The following is a 15,351-nucleotide window of genomic DNA, read 5'->3' on the forward strand; positions in this document are numbered from 1 at the left end:
TATCTCAATAATTTGCAATTAAAGAGAGTAGGCTGAACACACACACAGCCTCCATTCTCTCCTAAAACCCGACCAAGACAAGAGTAAAAGAATTTTTAGAAGACTTAAAAATTAAAACCAAAAAGGTCAGAGAGAATGGGAGAGACAGTAAAGAGCTGATGGAAAAGCCCAACCAACACATTTCACCCAACAAGAGTGAGTCCTAAGTAGGCAAGGGGAAAAGGCAGATGTCTATTCTCCACGCAGCCACTCACTCATTCACCTAAATTATTTACTGAGTGTACAGTACGCCAGGCACAGTTCTAGGCTCTGGAGACACAACCATGAGCAAAATGGAAAACAATCCCCGTCCTCATGAGGCTAAAAAGTCTAATGAGAGAACAACCAAAATATCTATTCTCTTAGACAGACTTCAGGATAGGAGGCTGAGATGGGGGGTGAGATTTTAGACAGAAGGACCACTGAAAAGATGACATTTGGGTCACAACAGGGGGAAAGTGGGTGAGTTTGCCACACAGGGTGAAGGAAAGATAATCTAGTCAATACTTTGCAATTCCTGAGGATTTGGAGAACTACAGTACTCTGAAAGTGTAGGTAAAGGTGAAGTTAAAAACAAGAGGGCTGGTTGAAGAATTAAGAAAAACTGAGACCCCCTCCCTTTCCTTCCCTTCACCAGCTCCGTCTGCCTAGCAGGTTGACCATCCTCCATCCACCTTACCCACAGAATGGTTGTCCTTCTCAGGAAATGGCAAAACAGAAATGCTGACTGGTGGATGCTATAGTCGAAGACAAGGTAACACACTGAAGACAGGGAGCTCAAGTAAACATTTATATACCAAATACCAAAAAACCCAGTTATCTTCTGCCTCGAGACCCCCAGAACATCAGCTAAACCCTGCCATTTGGGGTACTGGAAGGACCTTCTCTAGGGACTCTGACAAACCCCAGAATAGATCTGACATTGATGATTCATTCAGAGATTACACACTGAAGACCACAGTCAAAAAGGCCTATCCACCCAGGTTTCCAATCTGTTTATAGTGCCTTGGTTGTAAAATAGAACAAGTTACAATGGACATACATGTAAGGAGAAGGCAAAACTTTCAGAAGAAACAGATCATATGGGGAGAAAAAATTTAAAAACAAATTACATATATGTATTCAATATTCTAAAAAAAAATAGTGGATATTTCGGAGTTGTAAAAATGCTGGGCCTAAACCAAATGAAGTCTAAATAAGCAGCTGATTGGTTAAAGCCTTTTTTCTTACCTTCTTTTCTAGTCACTGGCAATCTAAAAGATTAACAGATAAGCTAGAATGTGCCCGGGTCATTACCAAGGATTGATCCACCTCCTTTCAGGAAGAAAGAGACCTAAGGTATTGGAATGTAGTTTGCAAGCTGCAATTTCAATTAATGATTGCCCTTCCTTCCCCAATCTTCCCCCTAAAATGAAAATGAAGTTGTGGCTAAAAATCAAGCTCCGCTAATGTTCGAATCTTTTGGTCTCCTTATTTTATTATGACTTCTAATATGAGAATGAGAAGGCTAGTTCTCTCATTTTCATGGTATTAATTCTTTTAGCAAAATCCATTCACATTTGTGCTTCTACGTTTTTATGTAACTTACTGTACGACTGATCATGAGACATGCTAGTCTCCTTTTATGTAACAATCCATGGATGCTAGTTTCTTTGAAGTAACCCTGCAAGAGTTTCATTCAAGAACTCAAGAGACTCATCTTGGATGGTTATTTATTACTAAAAAAATAGACTGAATAAATTTCACAATAAATGAAATCACAATAAACAAATTTGAAGCTATCATATAAAACACTGTCACAGTATTAGATTAAACATATCATTGTCTAATCTTTTTTACAATTTTTAAAAATTTTTTAAATTCATTCCAGAGGCGGGGGGAGCAGGGGGAGGAGCAGAGCGAGAGGGACAAAGCAGACTCCACACTGAGCCCAGAGCCTGACGCAGGGCTCGATCCCAGGACCCTGAAGTCATGACCTGGGGCGAAAGCATGAATCGGATGCTTAACCGACTTTGTCCTTGGTTGCTACAGTCCATTACACTGGGGGGTTTCCTGGTATGTCAGGAAGAGTAAGCAGGGAGTGCTTCTTCTAAGTACAATGGTGGGGTAAAAACATCAATTTTCTGGTGGAAACCTCACCACTATTTACCAAATTTTATAATCTCAGATTACACAGCAGATGTCTCTGAAATTAGCTACTAAATTACAGAATAAAATGTAGTCAGCATCAGACTATTATGAAAGAACTATTAAAAGCTCTGGCTGGAACAATGACATTATGTTTTGTTAGAAGAACAAAGGGTACACACCACAGCGATGTTCTTTCAGGCTAAAGTCAACTTAAAATACAAATCTTTACTACGCACCTTCTACTAGGCATCTACCACCACAGGCGGTGCTATAAAAGGCAAAGGAGACCTGGCTCCTGGTATCACGTAGCTCCCATCAGAGGAGATAAACATGTAAGCCATTAACATGACAATGTCAGAATCTAGGAGTATGAAAAATTATTATGATAAAACAAAGATTCGTATAGCTTGAAGAGGATCACTATGTGAGAAGGAACACGTGGGAAGTTTGGAAGGATGAGTAGAGGCTTAAAATACAGAAGAGTTAAGAGTATTTTGGATTAAGAGATAAATAAGAACAAACACACCAGGACAAAAGAATATATAGAGGATACATTAAGTGTCATAGGAGAGACAGGATAGGAGAATCATGAGACATTATACAAACTGTAAAAAGACTCTGAAGAGGCTAGAATGACCCACCCAGAACTTGAATTTATTCCATAGCAACAAAAAGTCAGCAAGATTTTTAAAGGAAAAAGGTAATAATACTTGTTTTAGATGAAGCAAAGTCTGAGAGCAAGACAAATGGAAAGGTGATAAACCACTTATTTACTGGTTATTGCAATGATCTAATATGAGTGAAGCTGACCCTGAGCTAGGACAGTGACAATGGCATTGGAAGAAAAAGAAAGGAGGAAGACATAAAATCACCATTTTATAAACTCAGTCAAACAGGTAATTTCACCCATATTTTCTTTTAATGCTTTTACTCTCAAGAACTTTGTATTTCAAAATTAAAATTCCTTTAATATTTGAGAGTTGACAGGACCATACCACGTGTTGCTATTTATTAAATATTTTATACAATAAAAAATAAGTATTTTATAAAATAGGTGAAGTGTTTTTTTAAAAGTGCTGTGCGAGTTGAAAGTTGCTGAAGCCAGCGGAGTCTGGCTGGCACGGTCGGTAGAGGGTGCAACTCTTGATCTCAGGGTTGTGAGTTTGAGCCCCACGCTGGGAATAGAGATTACTTAAAAAACAAAATCTTTAGGGGCGCCTAGGTGGCTCAGTCATTAAGCATCTGCCTTCGGCTCAGGTCACGATCTCAGGGTCCTGGAATTGAGACCCTCAAGGTACTCCCTGCTCAGTGGGGAGCCTGCTTCTCCCTCTGCCCCTCCCCCCGCTTGTGCGCTCTCTCTCTCTCTCTCTCTCTCTAATAAAGTCTTTAAAAAAATAAATAAAATCTTTAAAAAAAAGAGAGAGAGAGAGAGAGAAAGTTGTTGAAGCAAGGCAATGGGTCCTGGAGGGCTCATTACACTATAATCTGTACTTTTATATAAACTTGAAATTTTTCATAAACATTTTTCTTTTTTCAGGTTTACGGAGATATAATTGACAAATGCAAGTGTAATATATTTAACGTGTACAATGTGATGATTTGATATATGTACACATTGAGCTAATTAACATGTCCATATTTACCTTTTTTTTTGGTGAGAACATTTAAGTTCTACTCTCAGCAAATTTCAAGTTTATAATACAGTATTATCAACTAGTCACCATGTTCCATACTTTTTTAATGTATATTTTTTTAAAGTGGTTCCCTTTCTTATTTTTTTTTAAAGATTTTATTTATTTATTTGTCAGAGAGAGAGAGAGAGAGAAAGAGAGAGAACAAGCAGGGGGAGTGGGAGAGGGAGAAGCAGGCTTCCCACTGAGCAGGGAGCCTGATGCGGGGCTCGATCGCAGGACCCTGGGATCATGACCTGAGCTGAAGGCAGAGGCTCAACTGATGAGCCACCCAGGCGCCCCTGTTCCCTTTCTTATTGTACGCTGGTTAAGCAGGCTACTGTAGCACACTACCAAGTAATTCACAGACCACTGATGAAGAAAACAACATTTTATAGATTAAGCACATTTATAATCAAACCTCATAATCATTAAGTCATATCTATGAGTTCTTGTAATCCTTATTTCTAAGGCGGAACTTTATATACATGCTGTAAATATATACTCACTGATGAAAACAAAATCATTAATTTGTTACATATAAAGCAACTGTGGAATGATTTAAATTGAATACAGTGAGCTGCACAGTTTTAAAACATACATTTTGGCTCATGATCTCTTACATATTATTATTTATTGGACCTCACATACATACTTGCAGAGATGCTTTCTTCTCTACTTAACGACAAGAAACTCACTCACAGGCATGCGCAGACCCACTCACATACCTTGGCAATCTTAGCAATGTTAATTTTCTTAGTGAAGTAAGACTTAAGAACACAGAACAATACCTCCTTCAACTTCTCACCTTTCTTAGGTCATCACCTGTTCTCCCTTCTCTTCCTTTCCCCCCTTCCTTCCTCAGCAGGAAGCCCAGCGAAGTGAGTCAGCCTACAGGCTCTGACGCCATTACTGTGCCGAACTGCTCACTCTGCCACGCAGTGGCTTTGAGCTTCAGGCAAGTAGCAAACCCTTGGGGTCTCAAATCACTGGTGAAAACCTATCCCAAACCCAGCTGCATAAGGAATAAATAAATTTCAGCTGTTAAATCCTCCACCACCATCTTCATTGTGATCATCCTTCTTTTAGCTGACACTGTGATCTTGATACATCACATATCCAGCCCCTTCAAACTCCCAAAGTTATTTCCTAAAGTTGTATCACCCTACTAAAACTGTTCTCAGGCTGTTTAATTCCCAAGTCCAGCAACATTCCCCAGTGTTCCTTGTACTCTTCCCCTCTGTCTCATTTGACAATAATAATGCTATTCTACACTCTCTCTTGATCATCATCTGCTCTTTTGGCTTTATCACCCTCTCATAGATGATGCCAAAATCTCTATTTCTGGTCATCATTTCTGGTCACTGACAAAGAATTCCCAGCTACCAATAAAATAATTCCACATGGTTTACATTACCAGTATCTCAAGCTTACCATTCACACAAGAAAAATTATCTTATTCTCCTTTCCTACCCCAATCATATTCTCATGTTCTTTAATCTAATGTCATCTCTTCTAACACTTCAAAGAACTTTTATTTTATTTTATTTTATTTTATTTTGAAGATTTTATTTATTTATTTGAGAGAGAGAGTGAGAGACAGAGAGCACGAGAGGGAGGAGGGTCAGAGGGAGAAGCAGACTCCCCGGCTGAGCAGGGAGCCCGACGCGGGACTCGATCCCGGGACTCCAGGATCATGACCTGAGCTGAAGGCAGTCGCTTAACCGACTGAGCCACCCAGGCGCCCACTTCAAAGAACTTTTAACCTTCACTTTCCCTCAAAACACCTACTCCTATTTGTTGAGTTTTACTAATTCTGTTATCTTACTTTCTTCTCCAACCACTTCCACTGTTAATGCCCTAATTCAAGACTCTTTTCATTCCAGCCTGAATTATATACAACAGCTAAACAGTAGTCTCTGCCTTTAAAGATTTTATTTTATTTATTTATTTTTTATTTTTTTTAAAGGTTTTATTTATTTATTTATTTGACAGAGAGAGACACAGCCAGAGAGGGAACACAAGCAGGGGGAGTGGGAGAGGGAGAAGCAGGCCTCCCGCCGAGCAGGGAGCCCGATGCGGGGCTCGATCCCAGGACCCTGGGATCATGACCTGAGCCGAAGGCAGACGCTTAACCATCTGAGCCACCCAGGCGCCCCTTTAAAGATTTTATTTTTAAGTAATCTCTACAACCAACGTGGGGCTCCAACTCACAACCCAGACACCAAGAGTCATATGCTGCACCCACTGAGCCAGCCAGGCGCGCCTCTAGTCTCCGCCTTTAATCTCTTCTCCCTGCTAATGTCTAACCACTGTATTATCTATCACAACAACCTTCAATAACCCCTCAGAATCTGACTCAAACATTTGTTTTCAGTCTTTCTCTTCCTTCCTCTTTACCATAAGCTCTAATCACATGGAGCTTCTCAGACCACTTAAGTATGCCTCATGCACTATACGTCTAAAAATAAGTTTACTGTTTTATTGTAAGTTTGGCAACTGCCATATCATCAACTTGCAGAATATTCTAGATTTTCCTTTATTTTCTCTTATGTTTTATCTGTTTCAACAATCCCCTTTGGTGAAATCCATTTTTGTTCTTTGGTGACCTGCAGTAACTTATCAAGGTGGATTCTAAAGTCATTACAGCTTTCTAGATCACAACTTTACTAACTTATCTCAATTTTTTTTTAAAGATTTTTTATTTATTCATTTGAGAGAGAGAGAGACAGAGAGAGCACATGCAGGGGGAGAGGCAGAGGGAGAAGCAGACTCCCCACTGAGCAAGGAGCCCGACGTGGGACTCGATCCCAGGACCCCAGGACCATGACCCGAGCCGAAGGCAGATGCTTAACCGCCTGAGCCACCCAGGCGTCCCTTATCTCTTAATTTTTAAGACTTTATTTTTTTTAGAGCAGTTTTCGGTTCACAGCAAAACTGAGTGGAAGGTACTGATTTCCCATATACCCCATCCCACACTTACCTAGCTTCCCCATCAGAGTAGTACATTTGTTACTACTGACGAAACTACAATGACACTTCCTAATCATCCAAGTTCTGGAATTTACACTACAGTTGACTCTTGGCGTTGTACATTCTGTGGGTATGGGCAAACGTATGATGACATATGTCCACCATTGCAGTATCAGAGTATTTTCACTGCCCTAAAAATCCTCTTTCTTCTGCCTATCCGTCCTTCCATTCCCAGCCCCTGACAGTCATTTTACTGTCTCCATAGTTTTGCCTTTTTAATAATGTCCTACAGTTGGGATTATACAGTATGTAGCCTTTTCAGATTGGCTTCCTTTAATTTTTTTTCAAGTACATTATTTCCTTCAGAAATTTTGTTTATAATGGGTAATAGAAAAGTTAAGAAAATATTTCAGATTTATAGGTCAACTCTACTCACCAAGGGTTCAGCCATTACAACTTCAATTTTCTTTTCAGCTTGAACAGCAAATTCTGCAAAGAGGCTCTTGATGACATATTCACCAGGCTTGACATCTGGGTCAATCGTAATGCTTGACATGATGATATTCTTTTTTCCCAAAGTGGAATTAAAGTTGGAGGAAGCACAGTACTTATTCACTTTGCTGACTGGTGCTGAAGCTAAAAAGAAAAGAAACAAAAGAACTCTAATTATCAACACAATAATGAGACCACCATAACAACCCTATTTAATATGCATCCTGCCCCTAAACCCCATCCAGATCTCCCAATCTGTATTATCATACTCTATTTTTTTTATTACACTTGCTACATTCTAACAAATTGCCCAACTGTAATTTAGTTATGTGTTATTTATTATGTACTGTTCTTCTCTCAACCCTACTAATGTGAATTTCCTAAAAACAGGGATTCTCTTTTGTCTTTTTTGTTCATCAATGAATCCATGAATTCCAAGTGCCTAGAACAATGCCTGGCATATGCTGGGTATATAATAAATACATACTGAATGAATGAATATGAATTCTAAACAAAGTGATGTGCAGTGAAGGAAATAAAACAGATGGGAATAAAGGAAACAGGATTGGTTAGGGCATTGAAAGATACTGTTTTGGAAAGCATGATTAGGAAAAGGCCTCACTGAAGAAGCTACATTTGAACTCATCTGGAGGATGAAAAAGAGGCAGCAAGGCAAAGCACCAGGAACAGAAAGCGCTAAATTGAGTGAGCATATTTGATTCATAAAAAGAAGACCAGTGTGGCTGGAGCTCAAGGGAGGAAGCAGGGGTGACAGGCAATTTCAGATGAGGTCAAAATCATTAGCCAGGGATTTAGAACTTTGTAGGAAAATCAGATTTTATTCTAAATGAAATTAAAATTCAGTGGAAAGTATTCACTTCGAGAGGGATAAGATCTGGCTTCTCTTAAAAGATCTCTCCAGCTCCTCTGGAGAATGGACTGGAAGGGGACAAAGGTAGACTCAGGAAAGCCACTACACAGGTCCAGGTGAGATGATCCTAGCTCAGGGTAAGAGGATGGAATGGCACAGGAGAGAAGGAAAGGACTTGACATTTGTCATGTGTTAGGGAATTTGGCATCTAGGTGAAGAAAAGGAACTAGCAATGACTAGTAGGATTTTTACTGCAATCGTTCAAAGGACAGTGGCACCATTTACTCAGCTAGGGATGTCCCAGGGCCTGGCAAATAATACATTGCACCAGCTGGGGCACAAAAAGAGCACACACTGACTGCTACGTGCTCTTTATCTTCACAGGTTTTGTCCTCTTGACTGACTGGCTTATCACTCCGCTCTGTCAGCCGGCTGCGTAACACAGACCATTCCATTCCTGAACTTCAGCTTATGTCATCTCTGTGGCCTAGAGTATTCACTGAAAACCTGCAAGTTTGTATTTCTCTACCCCAACCTGATCTCCAGGTCATGCCCTTTCATAAGCTGTCCCCAAAGCAAACCCTTCCATGAAAACGGAAGCAGAACACAATCGAATGCCGAATTTCTGTATGTGTGTACATAACTATAGAACAAATTTATTCTAAATACCTAGTCTCCAAACTCATAAACTGTTCTGTCAAAAAAAAAAAAAAAAAGAACCCTACTCTACCAAACATAGTGTGCCAAGATAAATAAAAGTGACCTGTGATAACTCCAAAATAAAATTCTAGGAAGTAATGCAAAATACAAATATTTTACTTCAGAAAAAATAATTGCAAATTAAGAAAAAAACATTTTTGAAAGAATTTCCAAATATTTGGATTCCCTCCATGCCCTAGTCATAATCTTTGTTTTTCCACAAAACAGAGTATTTTTCCTCCAAAACTAAGATCACACATGATGTTTATATATTTAAAAATAATCTAAAGAATATTCCAAATTGTTAATATTGCACCTAAAACTAAATATCTTTGTATCACATCAAATTAAAATATATTATGTATTGTATTCTAGAACTAAAATTATATAATAAGAACAATTCAAAACAAAAATTCACAGTCCTTTGAACACAGTACACACTATTTATTTTAAACAATGACCTGTTTGTTTACTCTGTTTCATGATCCAACATTGTGTATTATAAAAGAATCTGTTAACAACTCTTACTGTAAAAAATGGAGATCTTAAAAGAAATCATTTTGGATCATTAAGAGACCTCTGTATTTTATACCCACATTATGTTGAACAATCTTAGGGAATCATAAAATAGTAAAACAACGACAACAAAAACTACTCAGTTTCCAGAAGGTTAATTTACATTTTAGACATAAAAATGAGGATAAAACATTTTCAAGACTTTGACTTAAGGTCATAGTTACAAAATATATCTTTTCTTTTAACTAAGATTTGTAAGCCTCAAAGTTAAGATTCATAAGATTGTAACAGTTACAAAGTTTTTTTGGCTTTAACTTCACAATAAATGTAACCAAAGAAGAAGCCCTATAATAGATCTGGTACTTCTAGCCTTTGATGAGGTATAGCCTTTTTTTAAATGACCTTTTTTTTGAACAGTTTCTCCAAAAAAGAAAAAAACTTTAGTTAAAATGACCTCTCAAATAATTTGCCTTTACTGTCTTGTACTTCCTAAATAGTATAAATTAAGCATAAACAAATATTCCTAGGTATCAAAATAGCATATTTTAAGAAATTTGCCAATAAAGCCAAAAGTTGTAGGACAACCTGCACTTATCTTCTAAATAAAGATTTCTCTTCCAAATATCTGCACTATCTTCCAAAATAAAAATATCTCAAGTTTGAGAAAATCCAATTTTTATGAAAAACGAATGTTTTTACATCAAACAAATTAATTTATCTCAGTTGTATTTCTTAGTATTTCATGAACGCTTGTTGACTCTATTAATGCCAAAAAGTAACAGAGAACATATCTACCGATTGAAATTTCTGGTCGCAAAACAATCTAATGTTGATGTTAAGGACTGGCAAAATAAATTATCTTTATAATCTAATAAACACAATGCTCTATAGACCGTTAAAATGACAGCATCAAAAAATACTGAATGGCATGGGAAAATGTTCAACATACAGAGTTCAGTGCAAAAAGGTCATAAGACAGCAAGTACATAAAACCAAAATAAAAAGGCAAGAAGAATATCTGCAGCATAGAACAGAGTTAATCAATTAACCTCCATCCACAAAGCTCTAATGAAGTCAGAAAAAGACCCTCACCCCCAAACTGAAAACTAGACAAACAACATGAACGAGTTACAATATTTAACTTCACTAATGTTTTTTAAACAAGTCAAAATTAGATAACATTTTTCAAAGTGGTTCCCCCCCTCCAATTTTGTATTTCACTATAATGTTCAGCTTTGGTAAAGATGTGTGAATTTTTCTCATATTCTGCTAATAGTTAAGAAACAAGGGTGATCACTCTAAGCAAGGTGAAAAGACTAGTTTCCACATAACTAGATTAACCTGACATCATCTGACCACTTAAGTTAAATATTTTATAATGTGAAATAGTAATATTTCCCTACATGTTATTATAAAATTTTGAAAACTTTATGTAAGCTTATGAGAGAACAAAGACGTAACTGTTAGAGCATAATTCTGAAGAACACAATTCAGGCACTGAATTACAAATTTAAAAACCCAATGTCATATCAAACATCCTTGGAATATAAATCCACTAAGCTCTAACTGCTAATAAGAATAAACTAAGATCTGAGTAATTAAAATATGGGAATATAAGCTAGCATACCTGTTCTTTCTTTTAGATAAAGTGCAAATAAAAAATAAATATGGCATTTTTGGACAGCTTATTCTATATAGCACTGTACTTAGCATATTTACTAAAACAATTCTTTTTCATGCTCTTAAGACACCTATACCCTTATAAAATGAATTTAAATTCAGTCAAAGAGAGGAGACAAGTGAGAAGAGACATAACCCCTAAAGTGAGACATGTTTGGTTGTTACTTTTTTTTTTTTTAAGATTTTATTTATTTATTTGTCAGAGAGAGAGCTCAAACAGGGGTAAGGGCAGGCAGAGGGAGAAGCACGCTCCCCGCTGAGCAAGGAGCCCAATGTGGGACTCGATCCCAGGACCCTAGGATTATGACCTGAGCTGAAGGCAGACGCTTAACCGACTGAGCCACCCAGGCATCCATTTTATTACTTTATAGCAATGATTCTCAGCCCCCTTTTTTTTTCTGCTTCCACTATGTTCTTATGCACAACACTCTGAATAGTAACATCTCTCAAAATACAGAGTGATTCTCAACAACTGGGATATTTCAGATAGGGATGGGTAGGGGCAGGTAGATGCGGTTTAAAAAGATCCCAGTGGAGGGGCGCCTGGGTGGCTCAGTTGTTAAGTGTCTGCCTTCGGCTCAGGTCATGATCCCAGGGTCCTGGGATCGAGCCCCACATCGGGCTCCCCGCTCCACGGGAAGCCTGCTTCTCCCTCTCCCACTCCTCCTGCTTGTGTTCCCTCTCTCGCTGTGTCTCTCTCTGTCAAATAAATAAATAAAATCTTTAAAAAAATAAAATAAAAATTAAAAAAATAAAATAAAAAGATCCCACTGGAGTCTGTGAAAAATGCCCACAGTTACCCCCGAGAATAGGTCCTTAGGGATAAAAATTCCTACTTCATAGTCACAACCTTATATATGTACATGCATATTACACACATATGTTTATATATAGAAATGCAGAAATATAACAAAGTTCCATACAACTGCTTACTATTATAATTATTACTTACACTGTGAGGCACCTGGGTGGCTCTGTCTGTTAAGGGTCCGACTCTTGGTTTTGGCTCAGGTCATGATCTCATGGGTTATGAGATGGAGCCCCACCTCGATTCTCTCTTTCTGCCCCTCCCCCAACTCTCTAAGTCTTTTTTATTTTTTTATTTTTTATTTTTTTAAGATTTTATTTATTTATTTGAGAGAGAGAGAATGAGAGAGAGCACATGAGAGGGGTTAGGGTCAGAGGGAGAAGCAGACTCCCTGCCGAGCAGGGAGCCCGATGTGGGACTTGATCCAGGGACTCCAGGATCATGACCCGAGCCGAAGGCAGTCGCTTAACCAACTGAGCCACCCAGGCGCCCTCTAAGTCTTTTTTAAAAAATCATTATAATTTGGGGCGCCTGGGTGGCTCAGTCCATTAAGCGTCTGCCTTTGGCTCAGGTCATGGTCCCAGGGTCCTGGGATTGAGCCCCACATTGGGCTCCCTGCTCGGTGGGAAGCCTGCTTCTCCTCCCCCTCCCACTCCCCCTGCTAGTGTTCCCTCTCTCGCTGTGTCTCTCTCTGTCAAATAAATAAATAAAATCTTAAAAAATAAATAAAATTAAAAATCACTATAATAATTATTAATTACACTAGCTAACAATAAAAATTTTGATGACCACCCAAGAAAAAAAAGGATGAGGTAAATAGCCTTGGAACAAGAACAAATGTAAAAAATATTTCTGAATTAAAAAAGCAAAACCAAAATTCTTAGTTTAAAAAGCAAGCCTATCCCAGCAAGTTCTTCTGTGGATATCAACAAGCTGATTCTAAAGTTTATATGGAGAGGCAAATGACCCAGAATAGCCAACACAATACTGAAAGAGAAGAACAAAACTGGAGGACCTACACTACCCAACTTCAAGGCTCACTTTAAAGTTCCAGTAAAGAGACAGCGTGGTATTGGTAAAAAAACAAACAGATCAGTGAAACAGAACAGAGAGCCCAGGAATAGACCCACACAAATAAAGTCAACTGATCTCTGACAAAGAAGCCAAGGCAATCAATGGGAAAAGGAGACTTTTCCACAAATGGTGCTGGAATAACTAACTGGGCATCCACAGGCAGAAGAAAAAGAAGAAGAGGAGGAGGAAGAATCATCATCCAGACACAGAATGGACACCTTTCACAAAAATTAACTCTAAATGGATCATAGATTGATTTTTTTTATGTAAAATACAAAACCATAAAATTCCAGAAGATAAGATAGAAGAAAAGCTAGGTATTTTGGGGTTTGGCAATGGCTTTTTAGATATAACACCCAATGGGAGCCATGAAAGAAAAATTTATAAATTGAGCTTTATTAAAATTAATAACTTCAGCTCTACAAATGACACTGTAAAAAGAATGAAAGACAAGGCACAGACTGGGAGAAAAATCTTTGCAGAATACATATCTGATAAACGACTGCTATCCAAAATATACAAAGAATTCTTAAAAGTCAACAAGAAAATAACCCAATTAAAAAAAGGGGGGGGCCAAAACTGAACAGACCCCTCAACAAAGAAGGCATACAGATGACAGATAAGAATATGAAATGATGCTCCATATCATATGTCTTCAGGGAAACGCAAATTAAAACAATGACATACCATTACACACCTACTAGAATGGCCCAAAATCCAGAACACTGAAAACACCAAATGTTGGTGGGGGCTGTGGAGCAATAGGAACTCTCATTCATCATTGGTGGAAATTAAAATGGTACAGGCACTCTGGAAGATGGTTTAGAGGTGTCTTACAAAACTAGACATACTCTTACCATACAACCCAGCAACCATGCTCCTTGGTATTTACCCAAAGGAGTTAAAAACATGTCCACACAAAAACCTGTATATGGATGTTTATAGCAGCTTTATTCATAACTGCCAAAACCTGGAAGCACCCAAGATGTCCTTCAGTAGCTGAATGGAAAAATAAACTTTGGTACATCCAGGCAATGGAATATTGCTCAGTGCTAAAATAAAATGAATGATCAAGCCAAGAAAAGACTTAGAGGAAACCTACATGTGTATTATTGAGAGAAGCCAATCTGAAAAACTACATGCTGTATGATTCCATCTGTATGACATTAAGGGAAAAGCAAAAGTATGGAGACAATAAAAAGATGCATGATTGCCAGGGATTAGAGGGAGAAACAAATGAAGAGGGGAGCACAGGTGATTCTGAGGATCCCAAAACTATTCTGTAGGATACTGTAATGATGGAAACATGTCACTATATTTGTCAAAACCCATAGAACATACAACACAAAGAGTGAACCCTAATGTAAACTATGGACTTTGGGTGACTATGATGTGTCAAGTAGGTTCATCAATTATAACAACTATATCACATTAATATAAAGTGTTAATAATAGGGGAAATGGGGGGAGGATAAAGGGGTACAAGGGAACTTGTTTGTACTGTCTGCTCAAATTTTCTGTTGATTTGAAACCGCTCTAAAAAATCAAGTCTGCTAAATTTTTTTAAACTCAAAAAGAAGGGGTGCCTGGGTGGCTCAGTCAGTTAAGCATCTCCCTTCAGCTCAGGTCATGATCCCAGGGTACTGGGATCAAGTCCTGTGTCGGGCTCCCTGCTCAGCAGAAAGTCTGCTTCTCTCTGTCCTCCCTGCTCATGTTCTCTCTCACTCTCTCTCTCAAATAAATAAATAAAATCTTTAAAAAACAAAACAAAACAAAAAAACCTCAAAAAGAAAAGCCCATTCTATCCCTGTCAGACAGAACCAAAGATGCCTGGGGAGAGTCCAAATAAACACCAGCTCAAGCTAAAACTTAAAACAATAACGTACTTGGATCAAGCTCAGAGAAAGGAAACAGATTATAAGTCAATTAAAAAAAAATGTCAAAAACACAAATCAGGTTACATGGTAGCCTGAAAGTAGAAACAAAGCCAGTAAAATCAGCATCCAGGAATGATAGCGAATTTCAACTTTTGGTGAGGTCAGTTAGGTTGGTGTAACCTCTCAACAAACTATCCAGAGAAAAACTGCACATTTGGAAGCAACTATATCTGAAGAGGAAATAAAGAAAGATAAATAACATGCATGCTGTGGATACTGAGATGTATAATATGAAAACATCATTTGATGACTTCAGTGCACACACACAGTTTGCTGTAAGGTGAGGTAACCTCAAAATTTCTTCATAAATGAAGGAAACTCATCCCGACACTTTATTTCTGACAGAAATAAAACATTATCAATATATTATTAAGGTATTTTGCATATTATCTCATGTTACCCTAATAAACCTATTTTGTTTTTTATTATTTTTTATTTTATTTCCAGTATAGTTTAACATACA

At 37.9% G+C, this 15,351-nt stretch overlaps 1 protein-coding gene across 3 annotated transcripts in view; it reads right to left on the bottom strand.

Moving 5' to 3' along the window:
• FRYL (FRY like transcription coactivator) overlaps positions 1 to 15,351 on the bottom strand; it is a 255,835-nt gene that overhangs the window by 135,119 nt on the left and 105,365 nt on the right. For all 3 annotated transcript variants that reach the window (XM_078068586.1, XM_036093014.2, XM_078068585.1), the window contains one exon: positions 7,249 to 7,448. In XM_078068586.1, coding sequence (XP_077924712.1) covers positions 7,249 to 7,368 — 120 coding nt within the window. In that variant the 5' untranslated portion in view covers positions 7,369 to 7,448. The remainder of the gene's footprint in view (positions 1 to 7,248; positions 7,449 to 15,351) is intronic.

This window comes from Halichoerus grypus, chromosome 3 (assembly GCF_964656455.1).
Source record: "Halichoerus grypus chromosome 3, mHalGry1.hap1.1, whole genome shotgun sequence".
Classification (NCBI taxonomy): Eukaryota; Metazoa; Chordata; class Mammalia; order Carnivora; family Phocidae; genus Halichoerus; species Halichoerus grypus.